This window comes from Camelus ferus, chromosome 8 (assembly GCF_009834535.1).
Source record: "Camelus ferus isolate YT-003-E chromosome 8, BCGSAC_Cfer_1.0, whole genome shotgun sequence".
Taxonomy (NCBI): Eukaryota; Metazoa; Chordata; class Mammalia; order Artiodactyla; family Camelidae; genus Camelus; species Camelus ferus.
In genome coordinates, this window is record NC_045703.1 from 43,157,822 (window position 1) to 43,176,322 (window position 18,501).

Here is an 18,501-nt window from a genome sequence, read left to right on the forward strand (position 1 = left end):
GTATCTCATGTTTGTATCTTACTCATCGGTTAGCAATATATGAAATAGTGCTTAATTCTTTGTTGTTGTTAATTACAGGAATAACATAAAACAGAATTGTGACAAAGAGGAGGTAAGTTCTGTATCTTAATAAAAAATTATATACCCTTCCTTTTCATCTTTCTGCCAGAAAATCAATGCTGAATTTGATCAAATGTCACCTATTTACTGTTTTAGCTTTAAAAGCTAGGACCCTCCTTTGAGTCTCTGACAGCAAGATGACTGTAATTCAACCTATTGAGGGCTGGCTGTGTTTCAAAACATGGTGGCTTTAATTAGAGCTTTCAAACAACTGCCAAAAGTGGGAAAGCTGGGGGTGGTGTAGAGAACGAGAAAAGAAACTTTGTTTTAAGCATCTATTTTTTCATCCATGGATCAAAGGACCTCAGTGATTGCTTCAGAGACTCAAGTCAGTGGCGTCTCCAGGGTGCACTTGAGTTGGTCTCTAGGGTAAACATGACAGTCCGGAGCAGAGCAAGAAAAACATGTAATGCAGCTGAATAGATTATTTAAAAAGCCATCATTTAGTTATTAATATGAGGTTGAGCAAATTGTTTTCTATATGAGTATAACATTATCACAAGTGTTCATTAAGGCTTCAAAGCATGGTTGAAGGCAACGTGAGATTTGCCTAGTATTCCTTCTCCTCTTAGCTTTGAAACCTGCTATTCTTTCGTCAGTGATGGCTCATTGTGCCTCCAATGAGGGCAAAAAGGGTTGGGCTCTCCCTTAAAAGAGGGTAAAAAATGACAAGAATATTCTTTTTTGTGATTCCCAGTAGTTCTGAATGCACTAGGTATTTAATTGGATTAAGAAGAAGAAATTATTTTTTTTGTTCATCTTCCATTCTTTTATTTATTATATATGCAAATCTGTTTTATGTACAATACTTGGTTCTAGCAAATAATCTTACCAAGGCATTCTATCGGTAATCTTCCCCAAAATAGATTCAGGTAAAATCAGATATTTGTGCACTTCATGCCTCCCCAAATGCGAGACTTCACTATGGATTTCAGTTTTGAGGCCATACACACAATTCAAACAGACATGAACTGGGTTAAGGCGATAAAAGTGAACTGAAAGAAATCACAGGATTCAGAACAACTAGACTGTGTATTTTGCTTGCATTGGAGTCACAACGTGGAGAGCAAATGTTGTGCAGATTTCATAGCTCTTTTATTGTAGTGCGAGGGCTTCTACTTGACTGCACGGCGGGTGGGCAAGCAGCTGGTGTGACCTGTGGGCAGGTTCGCCGAGGGCTCATTTCTTCTCGGCCTCTTCTTTCTTGGGTTCTTGTTTCAGTCTGTAATCAGCCAGGGCAGCCTTGATGGCATGTTTGGCCAGCATGGAGCAGTGCAGTTTCACAGGCGGCAGGCAGAGCTCCTTGGCGATGTCCGTGTTTTTGATGGTCCAGGCTTCCTCCACCGTTTTCCCTTTTACCCATTTCGTGGCCAACGAGCTGGAGGCAATCGCAGAACCACAGCCAAACGTTTTAAACCTGGCGTCCACGATCTTGCCCTCTTCGTCCACTTGAATCTGTAATTTCATCACATCGCCACATGCTGGAGCCCCCACCAGTCCGGTTCCAACATTTTTAGATGTCTTGTCAAGGGACCCCACATTTCGAGGATTTTCATAATGATCAACAACCTTCTTGTGATAGAGCCGAGCCGGAGCTGACAGCTCCTGGGCGGGCAGACGGGGCGCCCGGAGCAGCAGGGCCGACGCCGCGCACCTCAGACGGCCAACTGCAGCCGCTGCCACCTTGCGGGCTTCAAGAAGGAATTATTAAAGTCACTTTAAACATCATAGGAACGGCGTGCAATTGCTTGAAAAACAAGAGAGAGAAAAACCTTTGGATAAAACATATTGTCTTATTTAGAAAAGTAACTTTTAGAAATTCAGCAACATCAAAAGCTTTAAATGTTCATTCTTAATTACTTAGAAATCCTATTCCTGACACTCTTTCAAAAGGAATAATGGTAAGTATGAAAGAATAAAAGCTTTATTCACCAAGATATTAACTATTGTATAAAGTGAAATATAATGCCAACAATTAAAGTACTGTCAGTAAAAGTGATACTTCTAATAACATGGGATAATGTTAAAAAAAAAAAGTCAGACACAAAATTATGTTTGTATTATTTGATTAAAGCTATAAAAGCCAAACAAAATGATATATAAAATATCATAAGAAAATATACTAAAATGCTAATTGGGTTATATCCAGGTATAGGTAGTTTCAAGATAACTTAAAACTTAACTTCTCTGTATATTATTTAAGGGCAAATACAACTTAAAAATAAGGGGCTATTTCTTTCTGTTGAAAATAATGGAAGAGATCCCCCTCTCCGCCTTTTTCTCAGAACATTTCCTTTAGAAACCTTGTAACTATAAGGACTGTCTCCTCTTTTTAAAATATTTGTAAATCCCTCTGGAGACTAGATAGGCCTTTGCCAGCTTTATGAACGAGGAATACTTCTCTCAAAGATCTGGGACCCATCTTTTTGAAATGTAAACATCAAACTTTCCTGCCCTGTGAGGACACTGAGAATAAACCTGGAAGTCTATGAACCGGGAAGGGTCTTCACAAGACACTTAATCTGTTGACTCTGTCGGGAGTCTTGATCTTGGACTTCCCAGCTTCCAGAACTGTGAGAAATAAATGTTTGTTGTTTAAGCTCCCTACACCCCCAAAAAGGAAATGTGAACACTAAAGGAGACAGTACCCTCTCTCCCAGTCTCTGTGGGAGGGCAGGAGCCTAACTTCAGTGGGCACTTGGCTTCCATTTGCAAAATTATGTTCTGTCACAAAAATATGAGAAGTTTGTTTTGCCTCTGGGTAGGTCAGTTAGCTAACACAGATGGCCACCCCAACTACCAGGTGAATTTAGGACGATCTATGTGTGACAAATGGTGCAGTCCAATCCTCCCACTTGAAGACTAGTTATTATTATCTTGAAAACAAATATATAATAGATTGTATCAGCATGGCTCTATAAGAGGGTGAGACTCCCTTCTGTTTTTGCAACCTCTTAGCAGATTACCTCTGATGTGCATTATATTCTGGTTTAGTGCTTATTCAAAAATTTAAAAAAATGCTTTATTTCTCTATTATCTATTTGGGTTGGGAAAACATTGTGTTTTTAATTATATTTCTCTAACAATTTTAAATTTTATATAATGAGCCTTATTACAATGGAAAATATTTTATCATCAGCTTCTATCTTCTTAATTGATTTCTTTATCTTTTTTGTTAACAGTCAGTTTATAACTACTTTATCAGTTTATCCTACTCTAAGCTGTAACTCCTCTTTTGACTTGGCAAAGTCAAAAGAATTCTTTCGACTGTTGTGTTTTCTTCTGAGCTGCATGTTGCAGGGGATCAAGATTGGCAAATACCTATTGGTGCTATCTTGCTGCTACTAGGAGCTCCACTAGCCTCCCAGGTAGATCAACTTAAAACCTCTTCTGCTTTTCAAAGCAACCAATTTATCATTAGCAACCTTTCCCTTGGTCTCTGCTTTCTGGTTTTAAAACACTCCCTTTTTCTTTCCTCTATTTTCTGATGCTCCTTGAGGAGCATCAAAGAACAGCAGCAAATGTTTTAGTGTAAGTATGTGCCGACCATTGTATCTATACAGCCAGCTGTCCACCTGCCATCATCACCTGTCTATACTCTGTTTCTGTGTTAACAATTGGTTCAGAGTAGACTAAACCAATAAGGTGATTATGAACCGATTGTTGTTTCTCTGAAGTTCAAATTCAACTGGTCATTTTGTATTTATAATTGTTAAATATAACAATCCCGTACCCATGGTCATCATAAATATGCTGGTTGGAACCATTTTCTCATGGATAGTAGTTTCTTAATCCAAGTCAAGGTGAGTAACTTAGTGTTTTGTAGTCTATTACTTAAAATTAATTAATAGATTAAATACAGTGAAGTTAACAAATAGTGTGTATGTAATTAAAATGAAAGAAAGATTTATTTATAAGATAAAAAGATATTTTCTTATTCTTTAGGGGAAAATTAAGTTAATCTCCCAATTTGGACACAAAGTCATATTTTGTTTATGTCTTTTAAGATTTATTTTCTCCTTCCACGTATCTGTTTCTATAACATTTTGAGTAGAAAATACAGAAGTATTTTGCTATACATAAGTGCTCCCATTACTTTTTTTCCATTCTACAGTAAAGCAATGCCTTTTTTTTCCCCCTATAGTCAAAAGAGTGTCTATTTGCTACTAAGTCCTCTAAAGTTCTCTAAATTCTTTCTCCTCCCCCGGTTGCTATAGTTTACAAATATCATGAGAGACACCTTGGGATGGTTGGTGTTGGCAGCTCATTTCCTCCCCTTCCTGGTAACTATCTAGACACGGGTCTGAGCCAGCCTGATAAAAGAACAAGCTAATGGCAGAGCCTGAGCTGTGGGGCTCCCCTTTCCAACAAGGCTTTTTTTCAACAGTGTTTCCATGACACTGTTAAAAGAAGCTCCCCTTGGTACACTATCAAAATCAAGTGGCCATTTCCTATTCCTCTTTTTCTGTCAATACGTAGAATAAGAGTATGTGGTAAAGCCTTCTCCTATAGCCCTTTCCCTGACGTGTCCTCAGCGTGCCGCTGTGAGACGTGCAGGACGTGCAGGGCTGTGGCGTGGCATGTGCCTTGCTGTTTTCCCTGACTACGTGTTTCCCCAGGACACTGGCTTTACTTTTCTGTCTCTGGTTGCTAGTGTTCTTTGTGTTTGGGTCCCCTGTCTGGGTCCCCCGTTGCATGACATGTACTGTGTGAACTTGGGGACATTAACAGTGGTTGTGTTTTAGAACCAGATCCGGCTTTTCATTGTGTTTTATGGGACCAAGAGGCCTTGGACCCCAATCCCAGACTGAAACCAGAAAATCCAATCACTTCACTTCTTGAAAGTGAGTCTTCTTTCCACTCTAAACATTTCCTTTTGCTCTTTGTAGGTACTGAGTTGGTGGTACAGTGGTGAGCAGAGCTGCCTTCCTTTGCTCTTTACAAAATTTCAGAAATGAGAACTATTAAGGAAAAGAAATATTTTTAAAGGTCAAGATTTCAATTAGATTTTTCCCCTAATGTATTTTTTCTCTCTGGAAATGGGCTTGGATTTAAATAATTATGAAAGCTTTGGTTAATAAGCCATGACCATTTTAGAGTATAAACCACAGAGTTGGAAAACAGATATTAGGTGAAAGAATGTATTTTCAGGCTTTGTAAATTAATTTTGGATGACTTGGGTAAGAGGTGCTTACTTCAGGCACAAATGTGAAATGGAGTTTAAAGAATAATCCTCAACAGTTTATTAATCATTTTTTTTTAAATGGATTGAATACTTTCATGGTGAAAGACTTATTCCTGGTTTTTCTCCTTTACACAAATGAGTTAATATCCTGAGCATAATTTGGGGGAAAAAAAAACCCCACAAAACCAAATTTCTTTGTTCTCTTCTCTAGCAGTTTGAAATTTCTATGTAATGCTCTCTGCCAGTTTAAGCTTGGAAATCTTCTTTGTTGATTTTACTGAGAGATATAAATAAATGGTCCTGCTTTCCCCCTAAGATTAGAATAAGGCAAGGTTGTCCACTCTTGCTGCTTCCATTTAACATGGTACTGGATGCTCTTTCCCAGTCTATTAGTGAAGGAGAAGAAGTGAAACACTTCCAGATGAGAAAGGGGAGAGTACAACTAAGTCTATTTGCAGTTGCTGTGGCCTGGTATGTAGAAAGTCCTGAAGAACCTCCTATCACCCACCCGCCACAAAAATAATAGCACTAACAAATGCATTCAGCAAGACCGCTAATACAAGATCAATATGTAAAAATAAATTGCACTTCTACACACTAGTAACGAGCAATCTGAAAATAAAAAGAAAACAATTCCATGTACAAATGCATCGGAAAGAATAAGATACTTAAAACTGATTTTAACAAAAGTGCAAAACTTGTACACTGGAAACTACAAAACAATATTGAAAGAAATTCAAGGCTATGTAAGTAAATGGAAAGACATCACACGTTTGTGGATCAGAGGATATAATACTGATAAGGTGGCAATATTCTCTATATTGACCTACAGATTTAATACAATCCCTACCAAAAACATGGTTGCACTCTTCTTTTGCAGAAATTGATAAGCTGATCCTAAAATTTATATGGGAATGAAGGGAGCCCAGAAACTTACCATAAAACTACAGTAATCAAGAAAGTGTCAGACCAGGATAAGGACAGACATACAGACTAGTGGAATAGAACTGAGAGTCCAGAAATAAATCATTACGTATATGGTAATTAATTTTTATCAGTGATGCAGGTGAAACTGGGTATCCACATACAATACCATGTAGTCAGACCCCTACCTTACACCATACACAAAAATTAACTAAAAATGCATCGTAAAACTAACTGTAAACTAAACAACAAGATGACTATAAAAATATAGAAGTAAACCTTTATGACCTTGCATTAGGCAGTGGTTTGTTTTTTTTTTTAGATATGACACCAAAATCAAAGTGACAAAAGAAAAAAAAATAGATAAATTGGACTTCATCATAAGAACTTTTGTGTTTCAAAGGAAACCATTAAGAAAATAAAAGAACGACATACAGAATAAGAGAAAATATTTGCATCTCATGTATCTGATAAGGAATTTGTATTCAGAAGATGTAAAGAGTTCTTACTAGTCAATAATAAAAGACAACACAATCAAAAATTGGGAAAGGATTTGAATAGACATGCAAATAGCCAAGAAGCATACAAAAGATGTGTAACATCTTTAGTCACTAGAGAGGTGCAGATCAAAATCACAATGAGATTATCACTTCACACCCAGGAGGATGGCTAAAATTAAAAAGTCTCAATAAAAAGTTTTACCAAAGATGTGAAGAATTTGGAACACTTGTATATTGCTAGTGTGTTTGTAAAACGGTGAAGCCACTTTGGAAAAATATTTGGTAGCTCCTCAAATGTTAGACATATGGCTTACTATATGACCCAGAAATTTCTCAGCCAGGTATCTATTCAAGAGAAATAAAGCATATATTCTCACAAAAACCTGTTACCTGAGTGTTCTTAGCAGCATTATTCATAATAACTCATAAATGGAAACAACCCAAAAGTCTATCAACTAATGAATGGAAAAAATGTGGTGTATTCATACAGTGGAATATTATTTGGAAATACAAGAAATGAAGTACTGATAATTGTTGCAGTGTGAATGAACCCTGAAAATATTATGCTAAGTGAAAGAAGCCAGTTATAAAAAAGCCATATATCATATGATTCCATTTATGTGAAATTTCCAGAATAGCCAAATCCGTAAAGACAGAAAGTAGTTTAGTAGTTGCCAAGGTCTTGTTGGGGTGGAGGAAGGGGTAGTGAGGGGAATGGAGAGTAACTACTATTAGCATAGGATTTCCTTTTGGGGTGATGAAAATGTTCTAAAATTAAACAGTGGTATGGTTGTGTAGCTCCTATAATAAATTTAAACCCACTGAATTATACACTTCAAAATGATGAATTTTATGGTTTATAAATTACGTCTCAATACAGCTGTTATAAAAAGAAATTGTTTGGGAGGACTTCTTGTTCTGGCCAACATGAAATAGCCCAGTTCTTAACAGGTCCTCTTTCTTTAAACACCCAGGATGTAACAAAACTAACAAATATCAAAAGTCTCAGATAAAGATGCAAGAGTGACCAGTTAACCGAGGGTGTGAGGCATGACACAGGGTTGAGTTTCCTGGTTTTTCTTTTTGCCGTCTGTATATCTCAGACAGGGCACCGGGGAAGCCTGCAACCCGGACCACCAATAGGCACAGACGATAGTAACTCCCAGAAAAACTGATTTGCTCTGGCTAAAGGACCAGGAAAAAGGCAGCCTAACAGAACAGAAAAGCTTCATGACCATAATCACTGTACTCCAGAAAAATACCAATACAACACAATACACTGTCCACCCCACAAACGGCACATCCTCTGTGGTTTTGGCTAAGATGAGTGGAGAGCCAATTCTACCTCTTAAGTGGAGGAAGGTAACAATGCTCTGATATTCCTTACAAAGTAGAATTAGTGGGGTCCAGTTGGAACCTGAGCCTCCATCTCAATGTGGCACCAATGAAGTTGAATGAGGAGGCGCAAGCTGGACTAGTCTTTAGTCTGTAAACCCACCCACCCTGTTGTCATCCGGGCCCAGTGGAGAGCCAAGCCTCCACCCTTGCTTGGCATCAAAGCGGACAAGTGCTATGTAATGGGCTCAGTGGCATTCTGCTTTTCTCCATTTTGGTGCCTTGGGGAGATGCAAAAAAAAAAAACCCGCAGTGAGATATCACAACCTATTAGAACATCTAAAAATTTTTTTAAATGCAATAATAACAAATATTGGTGATGATAAGGAGAAACTGGATTTTGAATACATTGTTGCTGGGAAGGTAAAATGGAAAACAGTCCTCCAGATTTTACAAAACTAAAAAATACTCTCACCATATGACCCAGTAGTTGTCTTCTTCTTGGGCATTTACCCCAGTGGAATGAAAACTTATTTCACACAAAAACCTGTATATGAATGTTCAGAGCAGTGTATATAGTAAATTACTGGAAGCTGCTCAAATGTCTTTAAGTTGGTGTATGGTTGAACAAAGTCTGGTACATGCATGCAATGGAATACTACTCAGCAATAAAAAGGAATGAACTAATGATATATGTGCAAAAAACCAGGTGGACCCCAAGGACATTGTGTTCAGTGAAAATGTTAATTTCACAGTATTACATAGTGTATGATTCTATTTATATAACATCCTTGAAATGATAAAACTAGAGAGGCGGAGAGCAGATTTGTGGTTGCCCGGGCACACGGCCAGGTGTAGTGGTGGAGGGAGACACAGGTACAGAGAGGTAGCACAAAGGATTTCTTTTGTGATGATAGAACAAATCTGTACTTTGTGGTGGTGATTATACAAATTTGTACAGGGGAAATGTGCATAACACTATACAACACACACACAAATAAATGCAGGTTTTAAAACAGTAATGTACTAATGTCAATTTCCTGGTTTTGACTTTAGGATTGAACTCTATAAAATGTCATTATCAGGGGAGGCTGGGCAAAGGGTGCATGGTATTCTTTGTTCTACTTTTCCAACTTCCCATGAGTCTGTTATTACTTCAAAATAAAAAGTGTAAAAAACTGTGTTTGGTATATGCTGACTCAACAAAAATAAGATAATCTGATTTTCTTTGTTGGTGAATATTTTGTTGCTTTTATGTGAGCCCAGAAAGCATACCGTTTTTATGCATGCTTGTTGACTGGAAAATTTGGTACTGCTGTCCTTGGGGAATTAAGTGCTGTCAGCATTGCAGTCCCAAGAAATTGATCTGGACAGCTAATAGGGGAAGAACGGAGTGTGCTAAGGCTGCTCATGGCACTGGCTGCTAGAGTGGAAAAGCTGAGAAGTGTGATTTAGTCATATGTCCTCAGAGACCTGCATAGCCAGTCTTTAGAGAAATCGTTTAGTTACTGCACGAATCAATGTTTCCAAACTTTAGATTACACCCCATGGAAAGTCACTGATTCCAAAATGGAGTTAAAGAATTTCTAACAATTACTGCGATGCATTCGTTTACAAGTGCTTGATTCCTTCTAGTTCTACTTCCTGCCAATAGCAAATACGTACTAAAAAAAAAAAAATCTGTACTGTGTGTGTAATGTTATTTTCTTCACTTATACACTTAAAGTGTAATAATTTTAAAATGATATTTCCTATAGGAAATACATTCTGTGATTTAATACAGGAAGTTTGGATCACAAGCTGAATATTGGATAAAATAAAACAGATGACTTAAAATTTTTAGTGCATCCAAAAAATCAGCAAAGGTCGGAGAGATGAGTTTTGCCATTGAAACTGATGGTGAAAAGGTCTTAGACTATCCTCTTTACTACTAGGTAGCTGGCATCTAAAAATAGTAGGATATATTTAGAGGCATATTTAAAATATGAGCTAGAATATTGTGGAAATGCTAAAGGTCTAATCCTTTATTTCTTTTAGTGGATAAAACCCTGAAAATAATTGTATAAACCAGCACTGTTCTTGTGGTTAACATTACAATGAACTGTTCAAACAACCAGAAAATGTTGCACCAACAGGAAAAAAAATATTAGCTAGAAGTGAAAAACACAACTGAAAAGACAATACTGCCTGATGATTCATTTAAAGAAAACCCCCCAACCTTGGTGAAGCTCTGTGCTGTAATTATGGTCATACCTGTTTGGGGGCCTAAAAAGAAACTGACAAGATGAAAAAGAGACACTTCTTGAATGATGTTCAATAATTCTAACACACCGGAAGGATATCCTGGAGACTGGCTGAGAGATAAATGCTAACCTTGCTTGTTATTTTTAAATTGGGAAGCACGGACACTAATAATTTAGCAGTGTAATGAGTTGATCTTTGCCCCATTAATTTTATATGGATGATTTAGGGTAAAGTAACCAGGAAAACAATTTTTAAACTATATTAGTTTTCATGAATGAAAACACATATCGACGAATGCACGCAGAGAAGCAAATCTATGACGCTGACATTGTTGGGGGAAGGTCACCCTTTACAGCCTGCATGAATTAGCAGGCCTGGAGCAGTGCATCAATGGTAGCTTCCCTCAAAGAGTTTGTCTTTTGATTTTCTTTGTGTATTAATGGGCTGGAGAGAAACACTGGATTTTGTTGACAGTTAACAGGAACAACTATATAGATGCTTATCTTTTTAGATCAACTTGTAAAGAAATGAGAAATGATTTTGAAAACTTACTCTTTGACATGGATATGTGCTAGTTTAGGCAGAGAAATATGCTGATCAGATTTTCAATTCAGTAGAATTATTCTTTTTTAAATGGAGAATTAAAAACTTGTAAAAATAGCTAATGATCAATCACTACTTTGTCTAATGATAAACAGTAGTTCTTCTCAAAGTTGGCTTATTCAGCAAAAACACTTTGAGGGTGAATTCTTTGTGAAGGTGAAATTGTTAAAGCTTTCACTGGATGTGACAAGATTGCAGCACAATTAAAGTGTGAGAGCTGTGAAGAGTTGGCTTCATCAACAATGAAATTTTGGAAGTTTTAATGAAATGACACATGATAAAGGTTAGTTCATATAATGTTACTTTTCTTTCCTTCAGAAAGGCCCTTCAACTATTTTTCTCCTAAGATAGTAAAAGAGACAACCTTACAACATTTCATATAACATGTCACTTGACTTTTCAGCAAAAAGATACTTAACAAAATTTCTAACAGCAATTGATTCAAACATTCCAGTGTACTATCTCTTTGGTAGTGTTCTTGCCATCTTAGTGATTATAAAGTTTACAAAACAGTGAAAAAAGCTATCTCAATTCATATGCATTTTTAAGTTCTCAAAATATGGTGACACTACGACAAGAAATTACTCTATGATGTAAATTCAGGTGGCTCAATTTTATGAAATAAAAGTAAATTCAGTTCAGTTGTGACTAAACAAGGAGGCAGAGAGGAAAACCTATTTTGATGTTTCTGATAGCAAGTGACTAAAACATTTCATTCTGTTAATTTTTTAAATTGTAACAAAATTTTTTGTTTATTTATTCAACACTTATTGAGCTTACTCTCTGCTGTCACTTTCTTAAGTGTTTGGTGCAGTCAGTGAACAAAGCAGACAAAATTCCTGTTTGTTTAAGGACTGTAAAATTTTTTGAGTTTCAAGCCCCCAAATCTAAAGAATTTTAGACACCATCAGAGACCTTTGGAGAGCGACTTCTTTTTTCTGCTATCAGAGAAAACCTTCTGGAAATATTCAAGGAACCCCTGTCTAGATGTTCTCCTACTCCTCTAAACATTTAGGTAGTTAATTTGAGAATCAGAAGGGTGCTCCACTGAGTGTGGAAAAATGAGTTGATAGAACTTGGGCAACCCTGTGTGGCACAGATCAGTCTGGGGGAACCTCCTCTTCCTAAGACAGAATGGAACAGTCCTGTGGCCAGAAATACCATGTTTTCAGACCCTGGCCTTTTCTACTGAACTGCAGTGTATCAACCCTACATATTCTTGTTCTCAGGTACCTTTTCCTCTGCTCCATGCAGCCCACCTGCTTTCCATTCAGGCAGAGCTCAGAGCAGCTAATGAAGTTTCCCCTTCTTTAGATATAACATTGCATTTCTTTTTCTCTGAGACTATATTCTATTCTTGGATACAGTTTGGCCTATGTTTGTCTACTCCATATATACAGTGATTTTTTAAGTTCTCCTAAAAATGGTCTACTCTTTAATGATGGGGCTATTTTTATTTTTTATTGAAGAAAAATGTCACGTTCAATTTCTTGGGTGTCTATTTTTGCTCTTAGAGTCTACTACATGAAGATGTAGATGGCTTATTTTATTTATTAGGTTATCTAGATAAAATCTTAGATTCTAACGGCAGTCACAATAAAAGGAAGGTGGAGATAAGAGGATGTCAGCCCATACCTCGTCATCTTTGCCTGTCTTTTTAAATCCCTCACTGGGAGGTCCTCTGATGGCCTCCTGTCATTTCTAGTTCCCAAAAGTGTCTCAGGCTGCACAGACCCTCCATTTGTTTCAGTTTCCTGGTGGTTACTCTCCTCGCTGCCTACAAATGGGTCCTTCACTCGCTAGCCAAGGCTTCTTGGCTCCCAACTTCGGTAAAGATCGGGTATGCCGATGAAAACCTCTCTGTTCCTATTTCCAGTGGAAGTTTCCCTCCCAACCTCTAGTTTTCTCTCTTTAGTATCCTGCATGCTTGTCCCCAGGACTGGCCTCTTGATCTAGTATCTTGCTGCTGTTAACTTCCTCCTCTGGACATTTCATTCCCACCCCAGCTCTGGACGCAGTGTCAGGTCTCTGATGTTTTATGAGGAATCTCCTTGAAGATGACGCCTGAGCAGGTCCGCCTTGGAGTCCTTAGTGTTGTGCTTTTCCCAGGCCCTCAGTTCACCTGGAAATACCTAGCGTTTGTTTCTGTTGAGTTGGAAGTGTCATGAACTCACTTAGCTTTGGCTCATTGGGCTGCACCACTACCAGTTTCCTTTTTAATGAGGTGGCAGATGACATGCCTGGTCTCAGCTCTTCTCTTCTTGCCTGGGATTTCAGAGGAAGAATCTTTATTACCGATGTTTTACCTCCTAAATTTTAACATATAGAGACTATTGCCCCCTTTTATTCCTTCATGTAACTTCCTTTTAAAAATAAAATTTTCTTGTTTCATTGCAAACTTACTTTTTCACTCTAGATAGCATTAATTCAGAGAATCTTTTCCTGGCTTAATTATTTTTTAACATTCTATTTTATTTATTTTACTTTTTTTCCTGGCTTTATTTTAACACAAAAATTTCTTGCAAAGACTGAAATAGAAAAATTTTATAGTTTAAATTTGGTGTGATTTTAAGGCTGAACAGCATTATGAAAAAAAAAAAAGTCTTCAGATCCCAAATAGCTGGATTAGATTTGTTTAATGATTTGTATAAAATTACATGGTAAATAATTTAATTGGAGAATAAAGCCTCAAAAAGAGAGTGGCAGGACACAATTAACTTAAAATTGGAAATAACTGCATGCTCCAAGGGAAATGCTTGTAGTGATCCTGGAGTACACTGAAGTCATATAGAGTGAACATTTTCTGTGATTCTTTTGAAAATTGAGGAGGTCCAGATTCAATTGATGCTATAGATGAGGATTGCTTTGGCTACTTGCTGGAATACTTATTGTTTTTACCATCAACATATTGGCTTCTATACAAAAGCTATACAATATTGGAGCACAGGCATCAAAAATTAAATTACTTTGATAAAGTGTGACTTCTTCATGACTGCTTGAATAATATCTCTTGAAACAATTGAAACCATGTAAATCATGAATGACGAATTTTGGTTTAGATCATTAAAAGACAAAATAAAGAGAAATTCTCAATGAAAGCAAAATAAACAATTTCATTGTCATGCATAAAACAGAAGTGAAAAGGAACTGTTCACTCTTTGCCTTCCTCTTTGCTTCTTTGGACAAAGAACTTGAATTAAGTCTGAAGAGCCACATATTTGCTGCTAAGTATTGTCTTGGGAAATATTTATTCTATTATCTTGGCTATTTAATTTTTCCTTCTGTAATTAGAAATCATGATGGCTGCCTTGAAATTTGTTGTAAGAAGTAAATAAGGAATACATATGTGCTTTGCAAGCTCTCAGATGCCCATGGGTATACAGGGAGGCAGAACACTGATGCTGGAATCCAGCTGGGTTCCTGTCCCTGTAACCCTAGCAGCCAGGCAGGCCTCTCTAAGTAGCAGGTTTCTCTCCTCCATATGAGATTGTTTTGGGTGACTTCTAAGGTCCTTCCTATTCTAGACTCGTCTCTCATTTCTAGACTCGTTTCTCATTTCTACACTCTATCATGGCTTCATATTAAGCAGAATTTTTTTCCAGAATTTTCCATTCTTACCTGTTGGATTCATTAGATCATTATAGCATGTATCAGATTTTAAGCAGAATTTTTTTCCAGAATTTTCCATTCTTACCTGTTGGATTCATTAGATCATTATAGCATGTATCAGATTTTAAGTCTTATGATTTTTTTTCCCATTGAGACAAAGATTATTTCCTATGATAAGAAAAATTCCCACAGTAAAAAATGTTGAGTAGACACTTGCCTTAAAGCTCCTCCCCCAGTCTTTTTTTTTCTTTGTTTTGAATTTTTTTTTACTTTATGAAGCTCATTTTTTGAAGAAGCATATTTTTTGAGCTATAGTAAAATGAGTAAATCATAATTCTAGATTCTGATAAAGGTACTTGCTACTCAAGGAATTTGAAGCAAAATCGTACTATGCTTGAAATCTACATCTGCCTAAAAATAATTTAACTAAATTTCACCATGTAAAAGTAAATTTCAGAGGAGTACTCCTTTTTCAAACAAAACTTAATCAGACTCAATAAGTAGTTAAATGGGCACAAAATGGTGTCAGCATACGAGAAACTAGATGGGGTTGTGTATGTGGCCAGGTGCAGGGATTCAGGCAGGCTTGGCCTTTAGACCCTACTATCTAGAGATATTTTGGGAGAAGCTAGGTTGAACTACGTACATACTTGAGTTTAGACTTTAAAAAACTCTCAGCTGGATTTTCACTGTAGAAAAGGAGGAAAATAAAAATGCTCCAGATGTACACAGATGCTAGAGCAAGTGTTTCCACCCCTATTTTATTTGATAGTTTCCAACGACTGAAGGAGATTTCATTATCAGGTAGTTGTTTGTCAGACAGTGTGCCTAAAAATAAATTGAAAAATCTTTGTAGGGAAGCAGATTCTCTTTTTTAGGTCCAGATGTTTGCTTGGGGTGACATAGAGTCTGGCTAAATCCTCTACAGAGAAGTAAATCATGTTTTGTGCATGATAATATCTGGTCACCTTCACTTTCTATGTAAAAATAAGGTTACGGATAATTTTTGATAAAGTGAATTATGCAACATCATTTATACTTGGCTTCAGGCATAGGGCTATACAGAGAACCCGGGCAAGGGTCATGGGCATACACACACATGCACAGAAACTCAAACACTCTTTCTGCCTCGCTCTTACTCCTTTCTGAGATCAGCCTATAACATCAATAACCCTCTATTGAAATAATAGAAGATTATTTTCCCCAAAAAGTCTGCCAGGGAAAACTTCTACTCAAGTACTCCTGATATGTTTACAAATCCCTTAAATCTAGCAGTGATGATATAATAAAGGGTATGCTGTTGGGAAGAAAATGCCCATCCAAAGTAGAAAAACTACTGGTTAAAAATCACAATACATCAAAAATATTTTTTAAGGATCACTTCCATTTACCTGATAGGTTTTTCCATAAAAAATTGTAAAATATTTAAAAAGAGAAAACAAAATACTCAAATAATCTTTTTTTTTTTTAGTTTCGTCTTTACAATTGAGTTGGACTAGATGCTTTTTTTCCAGCTCTAATAGTCTATGATTATTGTCAACATAAGATGTTAAAATGTGTTCCACTGGTTCATTAAAATGGTAATAGAAAAAGTGGCATAAAATTGTGACGCCTGACAATATTACCCTTTTAATTTACAGATAACAAAGGCAAGTCCCAGAGAAGAAACATGACTACCCAATGGTACCCATCCATTAGGTATCAGTTAATGTCACTGCTTCCACATGTCCCTAATAGTCAAATGTTTTTCTTTTTTTACTAAGGATTCAAGATTCCCACTCCCTACCCCTGGAAATTCTGCTTTAGTAATCCTGTGATAAGGTCAGAAATCTAATTTAAAAAACAATTCTCAATATTCTGACTTGTAACTCAAGTTAGGCACCACAGATCCACATTGGACTACCTGGTATACAGTGAAGGAGAGGAGCAGCTACGTCACACAGTTCTTGGGCTGCTCTCCAGCATTACACAGTACCATCTTCCTAACAGGTCTATCATTTTATGCCACAGGCTACCGCCTCCCCAGTGTTTTTCTCCCTTCTAGATAGGAAGCATATTATATGAGCAACATCACTTGGTGTCTAGGTTACTTTTCTCTGATAGGCTTTCTATGGAAAAGGAGATTCCTGAAAGAAACAAGAATTAAAAGAGTCGATCTATAGCCCTTACTTACCGTCTGCTCCAGCCTCACCTTCTAGAAGCTTAATTCCGCTCATCTCCTGGGAACTCTCTTTACTGGAAAGAATGAATCTGTCCTTCACCATGCAACAGTCTTGAGCCTTTAAGGCAGTCTGGGATTTAAAAATTAATTACTTTACCTCAATTTATGGTGTAATGAAGAAAATTTCTCTAAATTGTTAGAATGTATCACAAGGAGAAGGCTCTGAATATTTTTGTCATAAGAATTACATAACCTTTTTTGGTAATTAAAAAAAAAGCTTAAATAGAATTAATATCTAATACCACATTTGGTTTTATATAGAGACAATGGAGAACAAATTTGCTTCTAAGATCTTCCATGTAAAATTCCAAGCACCTCAACATTCATATTTTTATCAGTTCTCAGTATAGATTTTACGTGTTCACTTTTTGGAAATTGTGGCCAAAAAAAAAGTTTGTATTCCTTATGCTACTCATGGATGTCAAAGGTTAGTTTAAGGCTTTTTTTTTTTTTATGTAGCACACTATAAGAAATATAATTCAGCTCTCAATGAAACACCATTCCTGATTTTCCTTTTTAATAAAAAATTGAATTAGTCTATTATCTACTAATTTTAGGGAAAAGATTAGAAAAAGGAGAAAGTGAATGACTTACCTTTCAATATGTATGACTCCAAATAAAGTAGCTGAACAAAAAGCTTACTATAGTTTTAACAAAAAGTAGAATTCAGCATAATTGAAGTTCTTTTCATATCCCGTGTAAGGAATGCTTGTTACTGAAGTTGCCTGAATAAATTCATTGTTTAGTCATGTCATTTACAAGGCAGTCTTAGGATACCGGCTCTAAGGATTAAGTACACAGTTAAATGTCGGAGTAGACTGCCAAATGATATATAAATGCTTTTGTGAACATTTTGTGTTTGCTTTAGAAGGCTGATCGGTTAAGCCTGTGACAATTTTACTTATTTAAAAGAGATAAACAAGGTGAATGGTATTAGTCTATCCCTATATGGGTTAAGTAACTATGAACTGTATATAGAAAGCTACCAATGTTAGATACACGTAGAACTATTTTTCAATGTGGTTGAAGCCAAGGAAGTGGTTAGTTAACATAAGTACCTCAAAAGCCTTAAGTGGATACCTATTAAAAGGTATACAAAATATAAATAATACCGTGTATTTTTAAAAATTTTAAATAAACACAAAGAATATATAGGTATACATGTTATAATTTCAAAGTCAACACTAGCACATAAGTTTTTCTTATCTAAATACATACTAAGATATTTCCTATATCAACACATGCACCTACAAACACATGGCCATGCACATAACCTTGCTTTCTGCCACTTGCAAGAAAGTTAGAATATACAATATAGTACATTGTTTCAACTTAAATCATATTGGCAAATTAATGAGGATGGCATTAAAAAATTCTGATCTAAGAAATCAAAATACAGGAAGATAATTATTCCATAGATTAAAAACACTGAAGACTGATGGGAAGTTAAGATTTAAATTGTTTGTCCCAATAATCTTGAAAGATACAGAAGAGACAGGATTGGTCGTAAACTCTCGGAATACTCTGTTTGGCAGTTGGGACTTTTGTAGTCTCGCAATCCAGGCCAGAGACTCAGACCACCGATGCCTCAGATCGCAGAGAGACGGTGATGCTCTGGGCAGTTCTCCGCAAGGCAGGGGGAGCGGATGGAGATCTGGATGCCCATCTGGATGGGAGACGGCGATTTGCTGGTCTAGCAGGTCGGGAAAATCCTTTTCCATGTGAGGATTTCACTGCCAGGGATTCCTGTGACACAAATG

The 18,501-nt window shown here is 36.7% G+C and overlaps 2 protein-coding genes across 6 annotated transcripts in view; both read right to left on the bottom strand.

The window, feature by feature from the left end:
- Positions 1-878: 878 nt before the first annotated feature.
- Positions 879-16,784, bottom strand: LOC102514081 (iron-sulfur cluster assembly enzyme ISCU, mitochondrial-like). The gene is made up of 2 exons (XM_032484882.1): positions 16,694-16,784; positions 879-1,811 (listed from the first exon to the last, which is right to left on the bottom strand). The coding sequence occupies exons 1-2, from the start codon at positions 16,782-16,784 to the stop codon at positions 1,300-1,302; spliced, it is 603 nt and encodes a 200-aa protein (XP_032340773.1). The 3' UTR covers positions 879-1,299.
- KIAA0408 (KIAA0408 ortholog) overlaps positions 15,256-18,501 on the bottom strand; it is a 29,887-nt gene continuing 26,641 nt past the window's right edge. For 2 of the 5 annotated variants that reach the window (XM_032484851.1, XM_032484849.1), the window contains exon 6: positions 15,256-18,487. In XM_032484851.1, coding sequence (XP_032340742.1) covers positions 18,314-18,487 — 174 coding nt within the window. In that variant the 3' untranslated portion in view covers positions 15,256-18,313. The remainder of the gene's footprint in view (positions 18,488-18,501) is intronic. The other 3 variants (XR_004321989.1, XR_004321988.1, XM_032484850.1) reach the window with 2 other exon arrangements.

Excerpts from the sequence above, each read along its gene's own strand:
- LOC102514081 (XM_032484882.1), bottom strand. The coding sequence starts at position 16,784 with ATGGTGAAGGACAGATTCATTCTTTCCAGTAAAGAGAGTTCCCAGGAG. Across the intron at positions 1,812-16,693 it reads AGGTGAGGCTGGAGCAGACG|CCCGCAAGGTGGCAGCGGCT; the intron begins GTAAGTAAGGGC and ends TCCTTCTTGAAG.